The sequence below is a fragment of the Pseudopipra pipra genome, chromosome Z (genome assembly GCF_036250125.1).
Source record: "Pseudopipra pipra isolate bDixPip1 chromosome Z, bDixPip1.hap1, whole genome shotgun sequence".
Taxonomy (NCBI): Eukaryota; Metazoa; Chordata; class Aves; order Passeriformes; family Pipridae; genus Pseudopipra; species Pseudopipra pipra.
In genome coordinates, this window is record NC_087581.1 from 66,584,220 (window position 1) to 66,605,957 (window position 21,738).

The 21,738-nt window shown below is 43.7% G+C and overlaps 2 protein-coding genes and 1 long non-coding RNA gene across 5 annotated transcripts in view; 1 reads left to right on the plus strand and 2 right to left on the minus strand.

Moving 5' to 3' along the window:
• Positions 1-1,672: 1,672 nt before the first annotated feature.
• Positions 1,673-4,212, minus strand: LOC135407490 (acrosin-like). The gene is made up of 5 exons (XM_064642559.1): positions 4,097-4,212; positions 3,572-3,778; positions 2,974-3,233; positions 2,542-2,690; positions 1,673-2,073 (listed from the first exon to the last, which is right to left on the minus strand). The coding sequence occupies exons 1-5, from the start codon at positions 4,165-4,167 to the stop codon at positions 1,798-1,800; spliced, it is 963 nt and encodes a 320-aa protein (XP_064498629.1). The 5' UTR covers positions 4,168-4,212; the 3' UTR covers positions 1,673-1,797.
• Positions 4,213-4,580: 368 nt separating this feature from the next.
• Positions 4,581-10,726, plus strand: LOC135407491 (uncharacterized). 2 transcript variants are annotated; one of them, XR_010426892.1, is made up of 3 exons: positions 4,581-4,835; positions 6,262-6,760; positions 7,182-10,726. It is a non-coding gene; the product is annotated as an uncharacterized LOC135407491 (long non-coding RNA). The 2 variants fall into 2 exon arrangements; XR_010426891.1 differs by lacking the exon at positions 4,581-4,835 and having other exon boundaries at positions 6,095-6,760.
• LNPEP (leucyl and cystinyl aminopeptidase) overlaps positions 10,586-21,738 on the minus strand; it is a 54,228-nt gene continuing 43,075 nt past the window's right edge. For both annotated transcript variants that reach the window (XM_064642558.1, XM_064642557.1), the window contains 8 exons: positions 20,048-20,136; positions 17,594-17,774; positions 16,715-16,871; positions 15,103-15,287; positions 14,276-14,437; positions 13,308-13,448; positions 12,236-12,317; positions 10,586-11,255 (listed from right to left, as the gene is read on the minus strand). In XM_064642558.1, coding sequence (XP_064498628.1) covers positions 11,124-11,255; positions 12,236-12,317; positions 13,308-13,448; positions 14,276-14,437; positions 15,103-15,287; positions 16,715-16,871; positions 17,594-17,774; positions 20,048-20,136 — 1,129 coding nt within the window. In that variant the 3' untranslated portion in view covers positions 10,586-11,123. The remainder of the gene's footprint in view (positions 11,256-12,235; positions 12,318-13,307; positions 13,449-14,275; positions 14,438-15,102; positions 15,288-16,714; positions 16,872-17,593; positions 17,775-20,047; positions 20,137-21,738) is intronic.

Genomic DNA, 21,738 nt, shown 5'->3' on the forward strand with positions numbered 1-21,738 from the left:
GGGCAAGCTGTGCCAGTACTCTGCCAACGATAAAAGCTTTTACTCGTCATCGGAAACTGGTCCAAAATTTGTGGCAACAACAACAAAAAGCCACGCACTGGGTTTTTAAAACCACTTTCTGACACTGTTTCCATCTGCCTTGCTTGAGACAAGAAAATCAACTAATTGTTTTAGTTTTGCAAAGAGCTGTCGGAATTTTTTCCGACTACCCATTAATGGGTAGCGCTCACCAACAATGAAAGGGCACTCCCTCCCCCCGTTTTTTTCCCAGGGTGGCCGAGGCGGGGAGGAGTGGTGTCGCACACAGAAGGGCACGGGAGCGGGGAGGGCTTTTTAAAACCGGCCCGAGCTGCACATCTGGGCCTTTTCTTTATGTGTCTTCCTGCTCGTCACCCACGGACCTGGCAGCCACCTCTTTTTTCTCCTGTTTAACCCTCGAGAAGGAGCTTTCCCTGCCTGGCACCCCTATCGGGGTTGGCCCCAGGTCCTTGCCGGCCATTGCTCGCACCACTGGGATAAGCCCTGGTAGAGCCCCCGCCGCCGGCCGTTTCGGAGCGAGGTACCTGCCCCCGCCCGCGCCCTGCGCCGGTGCCACATATCCGAGCATCTCCCTGCGACGGCTGCCTGGCCCCACCGCCCGCCGCTGCGGACAGCTGTTTCCTGAGCTGGGGAGCACGGAGCTGCTGCTGAGGACCGTGCCCGTAGCCCCGGGACTGGCGGGAAGCCCCCTAAATTGTTGGCCCCCCGGCTGCCATCACTCACGTGGCCGTGAGCGACTGCGGAGCCGCCGGGAACAGCCGGTGGATGGCCCCTGACCGTCACGGGAGAGCCACGGCGATCGCCAACTCGCCAGAGCCTGCTAATGCCCTTCTGCTACCTGCTGTCCTTTTCCAAACCTTTTTGCCTGAAGCCTCTTAATTACAAAGTCATAATAACTTAGAGGGAGGAGTTTGGGTTTTTTTCTTAGCCTGCCATCCCTAGCAAACATTTTTGTCTTGTTAACCTAAACAACTAGCAAATGTTTCTAGTCTCTAGGCTCTAGGCCTAAGGTTTTTTAGGTGGTGTTTTTACAACCTAACTATGAACACCTCTAATTAAACATTCTTTTCCTTTAAGGGAAGAAACTGGAGCCCCTTCAGGGTTAAGCCTGCTTATTTAGTTGCTTCCATTTGACTGCTGAACAGCTTCCCCCTTTTTCCCCAGGTACAGCAGACCCTGGCTGTTGGACTGTCATTTCAATTACAGCCAATAAGCTGCCCTCCTTGATGACCAAGGAGAGTTCTCTGAGCTCTCCTTTGATGAAGTTAAAGGAAGACCAAGGAGCTGGAAGGTTCCTGCCCAGACATCCCCAGTCCAGTTTCCAGTTCCCTGGTGTGCTGTACACACATCCACACACAGAGGCATCCCACCGGTCAGCAGCCTAAGACACTGTGCATTTCCAGTTGCTGGCCCCAAGACCTGTAAGGCCCTAGAACCTGTGTTCCCTTCTTCCACTGCACCCTTGGCCTCCTCTCTGAGCAGGCACGGTTCCAGCCCTTTGAAGGGACCTTTTCCCTTTGCTCCCTTTTGTGCCCTTTCCCTTTGCCTGCCTGTGCAGCCTCATTTTGCAGGTGTCGGCCCAGGGAGGCCTGGCCTCGAGGGCACAGGAGACTGAGTGGGACTGCCAACATGGTTAATGGTGAAAACAGGCAACTTTATTTCAACAACAACAACTAAGTCCACATCAGCATTTGTGTGCATGCAGAGGAGGAGCGTGGGCTCACTACAGCCTGCACCACAGCCTGTCCATCCTGCTGCTCAAGCTGGTTTTGCCTTTAGGAACTTCAAGAGCTCCTGCAGCAGATCAAAGAATTGCAGCAGCTTCTTACGTGGAAACGGACAGGATTGCACTGGCGCTGGAATAGCTGAGCTCTGGCCAATGTGTTTCATGATCCAGCTGTGGTAGTACTGAGTGGAGACAAAAACTGTAGGCTTTTTGGGTCTGGCACAACCTATTGCCCAGCTGGTCAGACCAACTTCCCAGAAGATGTCAGCTTTGCTATCTTTGCAGATGAGAGGCCCTCCGCTGTCACCCTGCAGCAAAGCAGAGAGGATTAAGGGAGTGTTGAGTGGTCCCTGTCAGCACATAGGGGTGGCTCCTTTGCTCTCCCAATCCCTGGCAGAGCTGGATTCCTGGCAGGGAAAGGTTCTGCTCAGGTGCTGAGGCCTCCAGAACCATGGCTGGGAGCAGGTTACAGGTCTGTAAGGTAGGGCTCTCTGTCCTCTGTGCTCAGTGCTCCTGGAAGTGTGGAAAGCGGATGTTCCAGGGTTGGCATCTGGACCTCTGCACTGCCAAGAGCACTAGGCAGGCTCTCTGGGAAGAGTGCCAGGCAGCTGGGACAAGGGGGGAACTGGGCAAGGACCCATGGAAGGAGAAGGGGAGGGAAGCCCCAGTAGTGGTGGGGTCTCGGGGCTGGGAGGGCAGCTGGCCAGGCAAAGCACACGCGGAACTGTGTTTGAGCAGTGCTGACGGGGGCTGAATGACTCGTAGCACGCTCCTACCTGGCAGGTGTTCGTGCCACCCTTTGCATGCCCAGCACACACGTTGTCGGCTTCGATTATCCCTCCATACCAATCGGTGCTGTTGCAGAGCTGGGTGTCAATGAGGTGCAACTTGGTCTCCTTCAAGGGCCTTGCTGGTGAATCTACAGCTGTGAGCAGAGAAAGGAATGAGTTCCCAGCAGCTCCTTGTCCATTCCCCTGACCTGTCTGGGGGTGAAGCCCTTCCCTGGGGCTTGGCTCTGTCTCTGGAGAGGCATTGGAGTGCTGTGTCACTGCTGTATGGCTTCGGGAAGTAGGCTTGTCCCATCTCTCCAGAGGCATACATCCCGCAGCCCAACCCTGGTTTTGGCCTCTGCTGTCAGGAAGCCCCACCCATCTCTCCCCACTGTGCCAAGCTTGCCCTCAGGGCACAGGTCCTTTTGGGAAACTTACTTTTAGCCTCAGTGTCACCCCAGCCAGCAGCATAGCAGTTCAGAGGCGCCACTTTCACTGCGGGACCAGGTAGACAAGCGAGCTGAACAGAGGGGTTGCACTCAAAGGGCTGCGTCAATTCCACCAGGGCAATGTCATGACGCAGGGCACCATCATAGAGCTCGTGCATCTTCACCTGCTTGATCCGGCGTATTTGTACGTGAGGCCCCGACTCAGCAGTTGATGTGAGCCCGGCCAGCACGCCCCACTCGCTGAGGGGACTGGAAGGCAGACAGAGAGAGGGCTGAGAGGGAGTAGAGCCATGTGCTGTGGCAGCCCACCAGTTCCCTGCCTTCTGCTGCCCAAGGCAGAGAGGAAAGCAAAGTTACAGGGGGGGTGACTGCACTCGCATGGCTTAGGCTCCAGAAATGCCAAGCTGGAGGCTGCTAGGAAGCAGGGACACGAGCCCAGCCTTCTCCCTGAGCAGTCTCTCAGCTGGGCTCACAGTGCCCAGGCACTGGGCATGCTACAAGGAAATGGGATGGGAGTAGCACGTGGTGTTGGGCACAGAGCACCGGCTTGGGTGTTGGGGATATCCCGTTTCCCTGGTCCTCCTTACTTTGTGCGGTTGATGAAGCAGTGGGCAGCTGAGAGGACCCACTGTGGTCTGATGATGGTCCCTCCACAGTTATGCATAAACAATGTTTCTGTCCGAAGACTCTGGATGCTGACTATCCCAGCCCAGGCCCCTCTTCCTGGCCGGACGGTTACGCCACCCACGATGCGCATCGTGCTGTAGGGCGCAGGCCGGAGCCCGCAGACCTGTCTGTAAGCAGAAGCTCATTACTGTCCTGCTTGAGGGCTTGATGCTGCTCAGGCTGAAGGGCAGCCTGCTTCCCTCCCCACAGGGCACTGGTTGCACGGCCAGCAGGGCCAGGGGACCCCGTGGGGGCGTGTGTCTGTCTGCCCTGTGTCTGCTTCAGCCCCGTAGATGAGTTGTGCCAGCAGTCTGAGTGCAGGCAAGGGGCTGAGGCTCCCACCTGGGGTTTGGGAAGCTCTGGTGTAGCCACGGAGACAAGCAGGCACCCTCAGGGTAGCCCCTACAGCTTGCCCAGGCTCCCTCCCAGAACCTGGGGCCACTTACCCGCACGTGTTCGATGTGCCGTCTGCGGCCCCACACAGGGCCAGCAGGATGAGCAGGCGCAGCAAAATCATCGCTGCCAGCGACACAAGTCAGCTGCAAGGAGTGAGGGCCTGTCTCCTCCAGCACAGCTGCCAACAAAGTGTCCGCAGCACTTGAGTTGCTGGCAGTGCCCTCAGCCTGGGGCAGATGTCACAGAGGGGCTGGTTCCATGATCTGGGCATGGTGGTGGCCTCTGGAGGCAGGGGGAGAAGGGTAACGTAGAGTCATAGAGCCATGGAACGGTCTGGCTTGGAAAGGACCTTAAAGATCCTTTAGTTCCAACCCCCAGCCATGCGCAGGGACACCTTCCACCAGATCAAGTTGCTCAGAGTCCCATCCAACCTGGCCTTGAACAGTTGCAGGGCAAGCTGTGCCAGTACTCTGCCAACGATAAACTTCTTACTTGTCATCAGGAACTGGTCCAGAATTTGTGGCAACAACAACAACAAAAAGTCCCACACTGAGGTTTTTAAAAGCACTTTGTGACACTGTTTCCCTTCTTGAGACAAGAAAATCAACTAGCAAATGCAACAGTCTCTGGGCCGAAGCTTTTTTAGGTGGTGTTTACAATCTAACTATGAACACCTCTAATTAAACATTCTTTTCCTTTAAGGGAAGAAACTGGAGCCCCTTCAGGGTTGAGCCTGCTTATTTAGTTGCCTCCATTTGACTGCTGAACAGCTTCCCCCTTTTTCCCCAGGTACAGCAGACCCTGGCTGTTGGATTGTCATTTCAATTACAGCCAATAAGCTGCTCTCCTTGATGACCAAGAAGAGTTCTTTGAGCTTTCCTTTGATCAAGTTAAAGGAAGACCATGGAGCTGGAAGGTTCCTGCCCAGACATCCCGAGTCCAGTTTCCAGTTCCCTGGTGTGCTGTACACACACCCACACACAGAGGCATCCCACCGGTCAGCAGCCTAAGACACTGTGCATTTCCAGCTGCCGGCCCCAAGACCTGTAAGGCCCTAGAACCTGTGTTCCCTTCTTCCACTGCACCCCTGGCCTCCTCTCTGAGCAGGCACGGTTCCAGCCCTTTGGAGGGACATCTTCCCTTTGCTCCCTTTTGTGCCCTTTCCCTTTGCCTGCCTGTGCAGCCTCATTTTGCAGGTGTCAGCCCAGGGAGGCCTGGCCTCGAGGGCACAGGAGACTGAGTGGGACTGCCAACATGGTTAATGATGAAAACAGGCAACTTTATTTCAACAACAACAACTAAGTCCACATCAGCATTTGTGTGCATGCAGAGGAGGAGCGTGGGCAGGACAGAGGAGGCCTTTGGTACTGAGGCTGCCTTTGGATCAGCAGGCATTGTCCCAGAAGGACATGGTTATGGCTCACTACAGTCTGTGCCACAGCCTGTCCATCCCTCCGTAGCATGCCTTATGCTCTAGACTGCCCTTCTTCAAGCTGATGTTGGACTTGAATGTGAGATGTGGCTGGTTTTTTATTTTTCGAACTTAGTAACTCTGGTAATCCCCTTCCCCATCCTTGGTTACTAAGGGATAAGAGAAGCAAAAATACTTACTTCAGTTTGCTCCTCTAGTTTTCCTTTAGCTTTTAAGGCACCAACGTTCTTCATGCAGCACTGGCACTGGTATTTCTGGCAAAGTGGGCTTTAGCTCTCAGCCTTTGGTTTCTGCAGAGAAAAATTAAGTTTTCCATGAAAAGTGTGCTTTCACCAAGGGAAGCCTGCGCTCTGTTGGGCTGAAGAAGCAGCTTCCCCCTTGCAGGTTCTTGAGGGCCTTTGTTGTGGATGGCCATATCCTCGTGGTCAAGTGCAATCTAGTGAGTCCTGCACATTGGGAGTGTCACATTGGGAGACTGGAACTTGCTGTGGCCAAAAGCATTGTTTTTAGGTTTGTTTTTTTGCTGGTTTTTTTTTGGGGGGAAGGGGGTTTTGGGTTTTTTTGTGTGTGGCTTTTTGTTTGGGGTTTTTTTGTGGTTTTTTTTTTTTTTTTTTTTTTCTCATTAGCACAGGAACAAAAAAGGAGGTTTATTTTTGGTCTGAAACTTTCAGCCTCTCCCCTTGTAATAAACACTTCCAGATTCCCACTGCATGTGTTATATGATGTTATGGGCTTTTTTATTTGGATATGAGAAAAACTACTATGGCATGTCCATGTTTTTAGAACCGTGCCTGGAGGAGGAGGCACGTAGAGGTGTGATGCCTATGGACTCGCCCGGAGGCAGAGGTGGATGATGGCTGGGAGGACACAGGGGAGCTGTACACACCCAGCCCCAGGTTTTACCTTCTCATTGCTGTACAAAGGCACACTGAAGAGGCAGCGACTGATCAGGGAAGAACGAGCAATGCTCCCAATATTCACTACGAGAAGGAAGAGTTGGAAGGCGAGTCTCTGCTTAGATCCTGTTAGAAGGGTCACCGCCCCAGTTCATTTGTCCATTGCACAAAATCCCCACAAGACCCCTAGCTCAGCATCACAGCATGTGCAGCAAACTGTGCTGTGCTACTACGTAAATAAGCGCAGTCACTTTCACAATTTTTTAATATTACAGCTTCTAAACCAAAGAAAAAAGCCCCCACAGAGGCCCTGGTGTGAGTTTTAGCCATGGGGCTGGATAATTCATGGCTTGATTTCTCATAGAGGCTGCTCCTGGCTTGGAGAGGTCAGAAGAGTGATGTGATGGCTGCTGATGGGGGGCTGTGATTTTCTTTCTTTTGTTCTTGAGTTCATTATCATGGGACTGATTTGACCTTTTCTTGTTGCACTGTGCCATAAAAAGATTTAAAAAATAATTACTTTCTGCTGCGGCTTCATGAGGAAGTCTGAGTTATCCAGCCAAAGCTTAAATTTGAGAAGAGGTTCCATAATTTCAGGACGCTTCTTAGAAGCACTTGCTGTTGCTCTGTTGTTGCAAAGCTTGAGTAAAATGGCCTTGGAAATGGTCTGTAGCATTCAGGGATTCAGTGAAAATAAAATTAAGAGAAGTTGGTGTTTCCTCCTGGGATGGATGCAGATTTAACCGTGCCTTCTGCATCAACCATCTCCACCATATCACGAGTGAAGTAAATGCCACTTTTTTGCAGACCACCAGATCCTGTACACAGGCATGCAGATGCCATTGGAGAGGCAGAGCCATTGGCATCACCAGCCCCACAGCTGGAAGCATTGGAAAGAGAAACAGGAGGACTCTACCCTGAGAGAGCAGGACCACCACTGTAAGTCAAGCCACGGCATTCATCAATCACCTTGGAGCTACGTGGGCACTATGTGGGGCCTTCTGCAAGCCGGTCTATGGGGCTGGTTGTTCATCTGAGACAAAGTGGCACTGTTTAAGAGTGTGAAAAGGAAGGAGTGGCAGACAACATGTGACACTCAGAGACGATTATGACTCTAAGGAAGGTTACAAGTGCAAAGTAACTTTTGTATTTTCTCAAATTGGTAACAGCATTATTTACTATTGAGGTACTGTGTCCAGTTCTGGTCCCCACAGTTCAAGAAAAATGCAGACAGATTGGAGACAGTCCTAGAAAACTTGTCTGAAGAGGAAAGACTGAATGGGTTAGGTCTTATCCTCCCAAAGAAGATTCAGGGGGGCCTCATCTCATCACAGAATTTCAGCACTCAAAGGGCAACTACAAGGACGAAAGAGGTTCTCTGTTTACAATGATCCACAAGCAGAAGAGAAGGAGTAATGGGTACAACTTGCACCAGGAGAGATTTCATCTTGATATAAAAAGAATTTGTTTTTTTACAGTGAGAACAGTTGTTCACCTGAACAATCACCCCAGGGATGTAGTGGAGTTGACATCACCAGATGTTTTCAAGGTGCAACTGGACTAGGTGCTCAGAAGTCTCATCTGAGGGGACAAATAATAAAGCCCCAATATTTGAGATGATTTGAAGAGGCTACCAAATGCTTTAATTCCTGGGGACTTTTATTTGGGAGTCATTGCTGGCAAGGTTCTGTTTTGGACATGGGCTTGTTGTAGAGTTGGGTAGGACAGGCTAGAGCAGCAGCAGAGAATGAAATCTTTTGGCCATTCTCAGCTTCCCTTGATAGCTCATTTGCAGCCCCACCAATACCAGGGCTCTGTGATTGCTCTAGCAGTTAATCCTGTTCCACATCATGACAAACGTAGCCAGAGGTCAGCTTCAAAACTGACTCATCAGCTAGGGCTCTCACACAGAAACAGCCAGGACTGAAAGCTTTTGGCAGCCCTCACCTTCCCTTGCCAGCTCGTTAAAAGCCCCAATAACACTGGGGCTCTGCAGTTGCTCTACTGCCTAACCCTCACCCACCACCTCAGTCTCACCCAGGGTCCAGCTCCAAAGCACACTCCAGCCACCCAGGGCTCCCAACAGAAGTAGCCAGGAGTGAGAGGTGTTGGCAATCCTCACCTTTCATTGGCAGACCCTTCACAGTCAAACTTGCAGTGGGTCTCAGTGTTTGCTCTCGCACGTTGTAATGGTCACTGACATCATGACGCACAGGTCCACCCCAAACTCTGCCAGCAATGGCTCCCTAGAAAATGTGGCCAAGTCTGAAAGCTTTGGTACCCCTCACCTTTCTTTTGCAGCTCCTTTGCACCCCCACAAATACTGCAGGGCTCTCTCTTGTACCTATGTCTAATTCTCACCCTTGTATTAACCCTTATCAGATCCCAGCTCCAACAGGGAGCCAGCTGTGGCTCTCATTTTCATGGCCTAGACCAAAAGCTTTTGAATGTCCTCACGCTCCCTTGGCTGTTCCTTCATAGCCCCATAAACACTGGGGCTTTGCTTTTTGTCCTGCACCTATAGCTAAGCTTAACCCTCCCACTAGTCCTAACAAGAACCCAGCTAATGGGACACCCAGCTCTCTCTGGCTCTCAGGCAGAAGTGGCAGCCATTACCTCACCTCAGCTTTCACAGCCCTCCTAACCCCTTGGTTCTGCTCTTTGTCTTGCACTGCCACTCTTTTCCAGACCCTCATCCTGCCCTAAGCCCTTGTCCAACATGAGCCTTGCCAGCAAAGGCTGTCCACCAGGCACCAGCTCTTAGCCATTTCAGTCTTCATCAATTCCCAGTATACTCAAAAAGGGAGAATTACCTTTAAGCATTTCTTATGGAAAGAGGACACTAGTACAATTTTTTAATATTGGGTTGGAGATTCCATGACAGAAAAATAATTTTAAAACCTCTACAATTGACACACCAAAGTATGCATATGCAACTAACAGTAAAATTAAAACAACCTCCCCAGCCTTCCAGATTTTCTTGGTATAGTTTGCTGTCTAAAACTCAGCTCCATACTATTTCTTCAAAATTATCACTAAAGTATTTGAATAGAATAGTAAATTTTTAAAATTCCACAGCAGAAATCAGGAGGAAGATGGGATCCTCTTCCACAGTTTTGATATTAAATTTTATAAGACTCAATACTGTGCCCAGGGATTAAGTAAAATGCATATGAGGAGACAAAAGGGACAGAAAAGTGAAAGTGTATATACACACACACATATGTATACACATACACATATATACATATATACACACACATATACACATAAAATACACAAAGATGGAAAAAATATTTCTGTAAAGATTTCGAAGACTTAAAATAAAGGAGGGATCAAAGCAATAGCACATAACAGTACAAAAACTCCCAAGAATATACTTGATTGCAATTCTCATTCCATAATTTAACAACAGTTCTAAATCTGCTTGCATGAGTCCACAGAAGACACACTGGTAGTGAAATGAGTAGAAGAGATCTCCAGATAAAAGGTACGTTTACTCTTGCATGTGTTGTATACATATGCCATACTTAAAAAATGGGGTTTTTTGCTACTTTTGAAAGACACAGACTGCACTGCAGGTATTTTGCCTTTCTAGTGTAGCACAATAGAGTTTTAGTTCCCCTTCTGTAAAAGACCTTGAGGATTTGTCTCACAGAATTTTTCACAACAGCAGAAAAACAAAAAATTAAAATCTAAATTAGAAGCTTTCCTAAAGGTTATGTCATAAAGAATGAGCAATGTTCACGAATTATACTGTGATCTGCAAGTTATCAGGCAATGAAAAAACAGAAGTTTACATAAATGAAGTGATTGACATATCTATTAACTGCAAACCCTCTGCAACAAGGGGTGAAATTAAAAATCAGCAGTCAAAAGGGCATAAATCAGTAGTCAGTCTAAGAGATGAACCAACCCGGAAAAACACAGTTTTGTGCAGCTGGTCAGAGACCAATACAGCAAAATCAGTTAAAGTTCAGTGATTCATTATGAGATTCTCAAAACTATCTGATAAATTCAGAGTAAAAGTTCCAAGGTCACACCACTGCTTCTGGGAATCCTATCTCTGAAACACTTGGTTTTGCTATCTGTTTCTTCTTCTCCATACTACTATCCAGCCACTTCATACACCAAAGTGTATACTATTAGCATGAGATTTACTTTCGCATGTGTAATTCCTAAAGAACACCATGAAAATAAAAAGCCCAAACTTAAATAAAATTGGAATTGCATTTATTTTGCCTCAGTTGTATGGTTTTTTAAGATTCACTACTACTTATGTACCTGAAATACGATTTTGTTTCACAATAGCTTCTATATCTACAAGTGTGGAAACCACATACAGTTTTGCATTAAACAAAAATCTACTGCTCAATGAGAGTCTGCAAAGAAGTAATAGTTCATGGTAACTCTTTCTTTCTGACCTGACTGTCAACACTGACCCATTGCTAAGAAACTACAACACAGCTCCAAAGGAAAGGGTGTGAGTTTCACATATAAAATTATATTTAATCATTTGTGCAGACGTTTGGTCTATAGATGAAAACCATTTCAGGGTAAATACTTACATATTGCTCAAAAACGCTTCAAGGAAAATAAAAATTTATCTGAGACATGCCCTGAGCTATCTAGACTCCTTAATAGTGCAACGTTGCAGCGATGCCTGATTTCACCCTGGCTTTTGCAAAGGAAACACAGTAACTGTTCACAGAGCTCCTAAATGGCAGACACACCACAGTATTATGTGCACTAGAGCAGTTCTTGCAGCTTTGCTAAATTCCTCTCCATCCACTGGATATTGAGCTGAATTGTGTCAATTGCTTCTTTTACACAGCGCAGTTGAGAACTCTCCTCTGATTTTGACTCAAAAAATGACTTCACCTGCATAGCAAGAGTAAAGAAAGAAAAATAAAATTTTAATTAAAATCAATACTGGCCACACGAATATGTTCAGAAGCAGAGGCTATGTATACGTTGCAGGAAATCCATTTTTGAGAATCATTTGCACCTATGCAGTAAGCAAAACTCTCAAAGGAGCTCCCAAAATGTAAGGAAAGCATTTTTCAAGGATACAGCAGTAATAACTCGTTTGGTTTCAATAAATTATTTCAGCAATAAACAGACATTTACTTATCAAATTCCTCGCAAAGCAAACAGACAGTACTTAAGAGTTCTGAAAAGGAGTCCTGTTGCAAGCAACCCTCTTCAGCATTCTGGAATGGTCCCCACACCCACTCATCATTATAGTTGTCTATGCTAACACTTAAAATACTATAGATCAAAGCACAAACAACTAGGTCTACCAAAATATCTTAACAAAAACATTAATCCAAACTTTAAACCATTCTTGACATATTAAATTCGAGGTCTTGTTAGGGAAGACAACAGTCTTTCTAACAGCTATTACCCAGTTCTTAGCCAATACTCAACTTCTGCAATAGCTCCTTGGTATTGCTGACATTAAAAATAGCACAAAGAAATTTTTTACAGCACGGTACCACATTCCAGAGATGCAGAAAGCATACCTTGTTTACAAAATCTAGACCAAAACTGTCTATAGATCAAATCATTATTTTGGGAGACAGTGTGTTCCAGTGAACAGGAAAACAAAACAGTATAAACCAATAACTGGGTTCAACTCTACAACTCACCTCTGTCACAGTCTCAGTATATAACCTCTCACATGGTTATGCATATATTTGCCATGTGTGAAATAGGGAAAGCAACAGATGTGTATATCCTTCCAGAAGGGCCTCAAGGATATAAATAACAGGTAAAGCTGCATTTTCCTCATCCCTCAACTAAATGAAAACAGCACTGGCACTGGTAAATAACCCTTTCTGGTAGATTAAGCCACCAACCTCAAGCAGATGCGGCTTTGTTGCAAACTGAGAAGTTGACCAGCTAACGATATTCTGGATGGTATATGAGCCTAGGTGAAACCTGAAAGGCAAACAAATATTTTTAACTAGGAGACACTTTAAGATGCAGTTTCAGTATATGTACACATTCTTTTCAACTATTTCTACTTCTCCTTTTTTGTTTAGTAGTGGGAAATAATTAGAAGCACAAATTCAATTTTACATATCTTATTTTTCAAAAGAAATATATGGTCTTAGAAATCCAAGCCTCGAGTTCCCTGTTCCCTCTGAAAATGGAACTTCAGAGCAAAGGCCATGGAAAACTGTCAAACTTTTATCACAGGTCAAACAGCAAAGAACTGAGGACATAACACTATGAATACCAAGATCTCTATTTGTGGTAAGTGTTCCAAAGCTCTACAGTAATTCAGTTGGTAACCAGGTTGTGTTCCAAGCACAGTAACTTCATAACTGCATAACTGAAGAGCTTGATAGAGCAGAAATTTTGAGTGGAAGCTTTTTTAGCAATGTATAATTGTTTCAAGTCAAAGCTGAGATTTAGGAACAGAGGTGTCCACTACTGTTAGCTTTTTGAAGACTTGGGAGCCAGCTCTCCTGCTGGGTACCCTTAAAGGCCAGTTAGGAAGAATATATATTTCTGAAGCAAGTGGGATTTTTGGTTATTTGGTTTTGGGACTGCTGTAAAGGGCATAAAAAATAAATGCTGAATTAATTCCATGAGTCTGCTTTTAAACACATTTGATCCACACAAACATACTGCAACTAGAGCACTCATCTTAGAGACAGCAACCTTTCAAGAGAAATTAAAATCAAGATTGTTTTTAGAATTACTATGAGGTTCTAGGAAGATCAAGTTCCATCAATGACTGGTGAGACTTCAAAGCTTATGTGGCAAGTTTTATTCATAAACTGAGATTTTAAAACATGATTCACAGTTTTAATACAAATCTCTTTATACGAATGCAACTATTTATTGTCTTATGCTGGAAAGAAACAAACAGGTGCTTTTGCCACTGTGAATTTGAAGTTTCAACTGCATCACAAGCCTTACTTTTGTGTAAGCTTTTCCCAGTTCTCTTTGACAAAGTCCCAGGCCAGCAAATATCCAGGCAAACTCTGGCTAATAGTTACTATGATATGTGAAAGCTCCTGTGACCTGATGACTTCTCCTTCAAGACTGTTCTGCATTAGCCTAGGAGACAAAGCATATGAAAAGAGAAAGGAAAAAAAAATCAATTAATATTTTCAAATGGTTTTTCTGACAGTCCTCAATTAGATCAAAAAAGACTATATAATACATCAAACAAGCACCTTCTGGCATCTGGAACACAGCAGTGCTACATTTCATAAAAACTGTACTTACTTAGCTTTAATTTCCAGAAATCAGAGTGACCTTGGCTCTAAACCAAGTACCTGAATTTTCACTGTTGTTGGGAAAGATGAAATAAATTTTAACAACTTGTTAAAGAAAAATAATATGTTGAAAAGTTAAGAGAGGAAAGCTGAAGAATAAACTAGGACAACTTAGTGTTCTTGGTGCAGTCTGAGATTTGCTCTATAGAGGGGTGTTGGAGCACAACATAAAGTCAAAATCTCATCCAAAGAAAGAAAAAAAAAGAGCAAAAGACATCAAACGAAAAAAAATACCCCAACCAGTTATTATTTTGGTCATAAAAATATAGCAATCTTTTTAGGCTCTATAGACCAATCTGCAATTTTTTAATTGTACCATAAAATCTGAAATTCTGTGTTATTGGTAGTGCAAAGTCTTTGAGTTAAATTTTTTTCTCTTAATGCATACTCAGAGTTTGGTCTTTTGTGCTGCTTTTTTACATAAATTATTTTTAAGTGAAAAATATCGATTCTTCATGTGAATGGAAGCGTGTGCAAAACATGTGGATGGGTTCTCTTTAGCAATCAGAAATTTTTTCAACAGTACAGAAAAGACAATGCACTTTTCAAAGCAGATTTTTAATGCTTTTAATTTACACAGCATACAACTTTTTGTCTCCTTCATACCAGATCAGCTTTCTGACATCCTCTGTGCTGGCCAAGGCTTCAATCATTTTACTTTTCTCTGCTTCAGAAACTGAAGAGGAGTACATGTTTAGGAGGAATTCCCAGCCATCACTAGTTTTGGCTCCAACTGTATATATGGTTTTCATAACATCACTAGGCAGACTACAGGGAAAAACAAAAGCAACAAAACAAACAAACAGAAAAAGGGGACATAAAATTGCTCATCTGAGAAAAGAAGGAAAAGAAGTCATAAAACTAAAGGATTAACTTGAAAGAGATAGCTTTCTTTAGAGAAATTTAATTCTTTAGCAATTGTTATAGTTTGCTGGACTGAATTCATGCTGGTCTAATACTTTAAGTCACTAGGAAAGAGTAAATCATACTAGTCACATGAAAACATGGTCAACTGCACAAAAAATAGAGTAATTTCCTATGGCTCAAAATGCACAATGAATCCAGAACAGAATGAATTCTGCAAGGCAAAAAGGTGTGCTTTGACATTGCTACTAAGTAATCCTCCTTCATTCAGCATGCAGCTTAGGAAATGCAGATGGAAGCAATTTGTGGCTGGTTTTGCAGTCACATTTAATGAGACTGGAGACAAAGTCTAGCACAGTCTCCCTCTCATCTTAAAACAGCAATTACTTTTACATATGGAACAGTAAAAGACAGAATGAAGTGCTTTATCAATACTCAGTCGGTGGTGTGGTGGGTTTGTTTTTTTTTTGATTGTTCTGTTTGTTGTGCTATTTTCCCCCAGTACAACGGCGGCAATGTCACAGGAAAACAGACAGATAAAAGAACTGGAAGCTCAGTTTTTGCGGTACCTTACTGTTCCATTAGACTTCATCCACCCCTCAAACATCTCCATGGCTGTTGTTCTACAGTTTCTTATATCATGGGTGCAGGCAAAAGCCAGGAGTGTCGACCGGAGCTCTCGTTCAGACAAGGTCCCATCATCTGTCCAATGCTGCTGATCAATTTTATCTCCAAGTAAGTGCTCTATCCTATGCTAAAAGAGGAAAAAATTACCAGCAATAGCTAATTCCTCCAAAAATTATTTTCTATAAACAAAATTAGTCTAAAAAAAAAAAGAAAAAAAAAAGTTAAGATTTAGAACTGTAAAAGCTAAACATGATACTTTTTCATCTATTTATTCCAATTTAAAAATGCTACTCCTTATCCGTAGAAATAAGTATCTGATACTACATAGATCTGAAAGATGGGCCAGGTCTACATCTTAAATTGCACATGGAAACTGAAGACTACTCTTCAAGCCATGGTTCAGACTTGCTTGTAATCAGCTTACCATCTCAACTAACTACAACTTCTGTATGTTTAACTGCTTTTAACTTCACCAAGTGACAGTTAATAATACCTTAGGTTAGCACAAAGAAACAACTTTTATCTATCTACGGGCTGAGCACCCTTCAGTTTTGTAGTTCTGTAACTTGCCAGAACCACAGCTAGGCATCCAACCAGCTACCACATCTCAGCTGAGAAGTTTTGAACTTACATGTGACTGCACAGACACTGCATTGTAAACCATAGCTTGGGCTGTTTGTCCTAGCAGATGTGTAAAAACTTTGAAATAATTCTAAATAAGGAAAATTGTTATAATAGTGCTTTTTATTTCTTATTTTTCCTTAAGTACTCGCTAATTATCCATACCTACCATAAAGAAAAAACATCTGCTATTTTACCTAATAACTTAATGATTTTGCTTACAGACTATATCCCTTTACTGATGTTTTACAATGTAAAGCAGCAAGGAGCATTTTCAACCAGCACATGAATATAGACAAGAAGCTTCATAATAAGATGGTAAACAGAGAAATGAAAAACATATTCTTATCAAGAATTGAGACTGCAGTATTCATTTCATTGCTAAGTCTGTAGCACTATATTGTATTAATCTAGCATACAACTGGAATGGGACAATGACAACCATTCATGTGTTCCTGTTTTTACAGAAAATAGTTCTGGGTTTTTTTTCCTGCCTCTACACAAAGCAATTAGACCTATGATCTCCAACCACTCTAATTTTTGGGGATAACTTTACTGCACAAGAAAAATGTCGTGGACTTTTGTTGAATTACATATTTGTACTACACTGACCTTTATAGGCACTGTAAGATAAATCCAGACACCACTGTGTTCCTACTGCACTACACTTCCTACAAAACATTTTGGGGCATGTGGGTATGGTGTGGAAATGGGGGAAGGAGAGGGCAGGAAGCTGGTCCAAGAAATGTAGCATTTCAGTAAGAGATCATTAACAAAAGCAGGCAAGCCTGGCAACTCTCCAGAATCCCTATCCAACTTAGTGAAATTACTGGATACATTCAACAGTCAACACTTAAAAAGCTAATGTAACTATATTACACTACATCACAGCTAATTATTTCAAATTACAATTTACAAAAAGCTAAGGCATACCATGACTCGTGCTGCCAGATGTTGTTCGCCCTTTTTGTCTAGAAGGTTGTATATGTGACTCAGCTGGAACAAAGCCTGAGTGAGCGGTGCAGTGCTGTTCTCTTTGTTAAGGTAATCAATCAGCTCAAAGGCCGTTTCCAGAGACTCTCTTCCTAGACTGTGGGTCAACGAATAGAAACATTTTAATGGATTATAAAACAAAATCACTCCCTGAAACAAGATCAGAAGTGATGCTTTCTATTACTTTAACAGAGAGATAAGTGAATAGAGGGAGTGACATAACAAACAATTTACATGCAGAGATTTTCATATTTTAACTTCAGAAAGATTGCAGAAAAGGAGCAATAGCCACTAACATGCCTTCAAGTACGGCAATGATGTCTAAAAATGTTTATCATAATATCAGATACAGGTAGCAGCTCCCAAAGAGATCATCCAGAATGCTAAGTCTCACCTGCTCTGACAGTGGTGGTGAAAGACATGAGAGGGATCCAGGAAAAATTTGAGAGGAAAATAGCTTACTTTTCTAAAGTGAAGCATTCACTGACTGAGTACAGGAAAACAGTCTGCTAGGCAGATTATCAGTCACTAAAGAAAAGAGTGTCTTCCTGAAACAGAAGCTATCGTGTGGCTCTGTGTGATGCAAATAAATAGATCATGCTATAAAAACAGGCAGATAACATCTAGCACCAGTATGAAAGCATCAGTGAAAGAACTTGAAAAATATAGTAGTGAATGGTGAACAGCTCCAACAAAGCTATCAAAGACTGAATTAAAACTTTTCCACAGCAGTTGTCTCTAGAAACTAAATATGATCTTTTTTGACTTAAAAAACCTTTAAACATATATTAAATATGTTTTCCAGTATGAAAATCTTACCCTGCAAGGCTGAAGATATTGTTGATCAAGTTGGCTCTGTCTTTAGGACTCAAAGCAGTGTGGTTTTGTTTCAACAGATCAATGAGTGTTTTCCAGTCTTCAGCATAGTGTACCATGTAATAGCCATTCATGTCCACATTGAATTTTATCCATTCCACCTCTTCTGGAAGTTCAATGACAGCTATAGGACAGAAAATCAGTTAGCAGCAGAAACAAATATTTAACAATTGTTTGTTCAAATCCAAGTCTATGAAACAGACTAGATCCAGAGAGACAATAAATTCTCTTACACCCACTATTTCCCCCTACTATGAAGAAGGAACAGCCCGTACAGAGGTTTCACAAGAAGGCTCAGAAATTCCAGATTGTATTTCTTCCTCCTTCTTCCTACATGTTATTCAATGAACAGTATCACAGCCTGCCCTGTGTTGCATCCATGCAGGTAATTACTTAGTGCAGTAATTTTTCTCCTGTCCAGTCCTTCTTTCAAACAGCCCCATCTCTCTTATCCACTTTCGTATATATACATAGATATATATATATATACACACACACACACACACAAAGAGCAGTTACATGCATCATAAAAAGGAGTGCAGAAATGGAGATGGCCTTAAGTAGATGAAAGATCACACTCCAATTTCTAAGTCAACTGGACAGAAAAAGAAAGGCTTTGGGAAAAGTTCTTCCTTTCAGTTGATTCCATAATGACCAACAAAACCATCAATTTGCACAGGACCTACAAGGCCTTTGAAATTTAGTTAATATTCTACCCCAAACACTTTTGTACATCTCTCCTACTGTCATATCCTCCACATCCAACTTTCTACAGAGAATGAGGAACTCATATGATGAACATGAGACTAGCAACAGGGCCATTTAAAGTGAAATAAAAATGATGAAATCAGGCTACTTACTTACTAGTTCTAATAAGATCAAGAACACATTCAATTAAAGAGCTTTGTTTTTCCATTTTGATAATTAGTGATTTTTTTTTCTAAAAACTCCATCTCAAACGAAAAAGAATAAGAATAGCTTGAAGATTTTGTAAAACCAATGTCAGAATGACATAAAGCAAAACTACTTACCTTAGTTTTAGTATTTCTAATGTAATTTTAGGGGAGTGGCAGTTTGTAAAAATCAGTAAACAGTGAAAATGTCAAGATCAACTCTAAGAACTTGATTTAAAATTTGCGTAGTTTTATTTCGAAAATTAGAGGTGTGAAATAGGTTTATGAATTAAATATAACTCCCAGTTAAATGCACTGCCTAGTAACTTTAATGGCGCAGGGGGGAATGGTGGGGAGAGAAGAAAATACATCAACATATGTAAGGTGATGAGTCAGACCAGCTTCAATCAAATGCAAAAACCTATGCATGTCAGTGGAAAGGAATCACAGAATTACAGAATTGTTTGGGTTGAAAGAGACCTTAAAGATCATCTAGTTCCAACCCCCCTGACACAGGCAGGGACACCTTTCACTAGACAAGGTTGCTCAGAGCTGGTCTTGAACACTTCCAGGGATGGGGCATCCACAACTTCCCTGGACAACTTGTGCCACTGTCTCACCACCCTCAGAGTAAAGAATTTTTTTCCTAATATCTAACCTAAATATACTCTCTTTCAGTTCAAAGCCATTTCCCCTTGTTCTGTCACTATGATGTAAATATTTCCCCATCTTTCTTGTAGGCCCCCTTTAGGTCACAAAGCCTTCTCCTCTCCAGCCTGAACAACCCCGACCCTCTCAGCCTTTCCTCACATGAGAGTGCTCCAGCCCTCTGATCAACTTTGGGGCCCTCCTCCAGACTTGGTCTAACACATCTATGTCCTTCTTGTGCTGAGGTCCTCAGCCAAGGTGATTTTAGCACTACACAGAAGTGCACAGTAACTGCTCATTTGGTAAGGAAAAAAACAGGGCTGAATAAAAATAGTCCCATAGACCAGCAGTTTAGGATTCAAACTAATCACTGCACCAAAACCAGAGAGTGTATGTGAAAAGATCTAAAGGTTTCAAATTCAACAACAGCATTCTCAAAATCCTCATCTGTTCCAGATACATTTTCTTACACAATCAAAGAAAATAAGTAGTATTTCAGTGGAACTTATTTCCTTAAATTTCATCAAACTGGCAGAGCTACTTTCATATTACTTGCTCTCTAAAGGATGTAGAGTTTCAGAGATTTTCTGTATGCACTGTGATGAAAAGAGTACGGGCTTTTACAAATTTCAAACCTGTGCTTCTGTTCCAGTTGCTGTCATTTATTTGTACATATAATGCTATGGGGAATCAACTCTCTGATGATGACAACAGCAGCAGTGCCGACCTCCAGATCTTTGTAATTATTTTGTGCTCTGTATGTATTCACCTTCACACCTTATGTAAGGGTGTGCCCAGAAAAAACATAAATCTACAACACTTAAGGAACTTGCTACCAAAGCTTTAAGTCACTTACCCGACTTTTGATCCAGTAAATATGCATTAGTACAATGGGTAAAGTTGCATTTACTCGTTATGTAAGTGAGAGGAATATGCCACAGATAACTGCAAAGGAAAACAAACATTTACTGACATATTATATACATATTATCTGTCTAGAAGGGCCTGTTTTCTTTTTTTTTTTTTAATTTAAGCATTTTTATATATAATACTAGAACCACTCTATGCTGTGTAAAATAATGAAGTATAAATCTCACTCATATAATCAGAATATGGTAAAAGAAAAAATGCACAGTATGTACAGCAATTATTTTTTTATTCCCATCATGTTGAGAAGTGGATAAATTTCATAGAATACCTCGGGCTGGAAGCAATCTTTTGTGGTCATCTAGTTCAGCTCCCCTGCAATGAGCAGGGACACCTGCAACTGGATCAGGTTGCTCAGAGCCCCATCCAGCCTGGCCCTGAATGTTTCCAGGGACAGGGCATCAATTGCGCCAGTGTTTCACCACTCTTATTGTAAAAATATTCTTCCTTATATCTGGTCTAAACTACCCTCTCTTAGTTTAAAACCATTAACCCTTGTCCTGTTGCTACAGGCCCTGCTAAAAAGTATGACCCCATCTTTCCTTTAAGTACTGAAAGAATGCAGTGAGATCTCCCTGGAGCCTTCTGTTTTCCAGGCTGAATAGCCCAAACTCTCTGTCTATCCTCAAAGAACAGGTGTTCCATGCATCTGATCATTTTCGTGGCCCTTCTCTGGACTCATTTCAACAGGTCCAACAAATCATTCCTTTGCTCAGGACCCCAGAGTTCCAGTGGGGTCTCATGAGAACAGAGGGGCAGAATCCCCTCCCTTGCCCTGCTGGCCACGCTCCTTTTGGATGCAGCCCAGGATACAACTGGCTTGTACAACTCGGCAGAGCCCATCCTCTCTGCAGGGCTGCTCTTCATCCCCCAGCCTGTACCGATACTGGGGGTTGCCCCGACCCAGGTGCAGCACCCTGCACCTGGTCTTGCTTAACCTACTAAATAAGTTTGCCAGTGATGCTAAATTGAGAGTAGTTGTTGACTCCTTCAAAGGCAGGGAGGTCCTGCAGAGAGACCTTGACAAACTGGAGGGCTGCGCAGGCACCAACTGTATGAAGCTTAACAACAAGTGCCAGATTCTGCACCCGGGATGAGGTAACTCTGTGTGTACGTACAGACTGGAGAACAAGATGCTGGAGAGCAGGGAAGCCACTCAAGGAGTGGCTACAGTCACTTCAATTCTTCAGCTTGGAGAAGAGGGAAAACCTCACTGCAGTCTACAACTTCCTTGTGAGGGGAAGAGGAGGGACAGGCACTGATCTCTTCTCTCTGGTGACCAGTGACAGGACCCGAGGGAATGGCCTGAAGTTGTGCCAGAGGATGTTTAGGTTGGATATTAGAAAGAGGTTCTTCACTCATAGTGTTGTTGGGCACTGGAATAGGCTCCCCAGGGAAGCAGTCATGGCAGAGTTCTAGAAGAGTTTGGACAACACTCTCAGGCACATGGTGTAAGATTCTTGGGGTTGTACTGTGCAGGGCCAGGAGCTAGGCTTTGATGATCTTTGTGAGTCCCTTCCAACTCAGGAGATTCTAGGATTCTATGACACCTCATGGACCCACTTCTTGAGCTTGTCCAGTCCCTCTGGATGGCACCCCTTCCCTCAGGCATGTCAACTG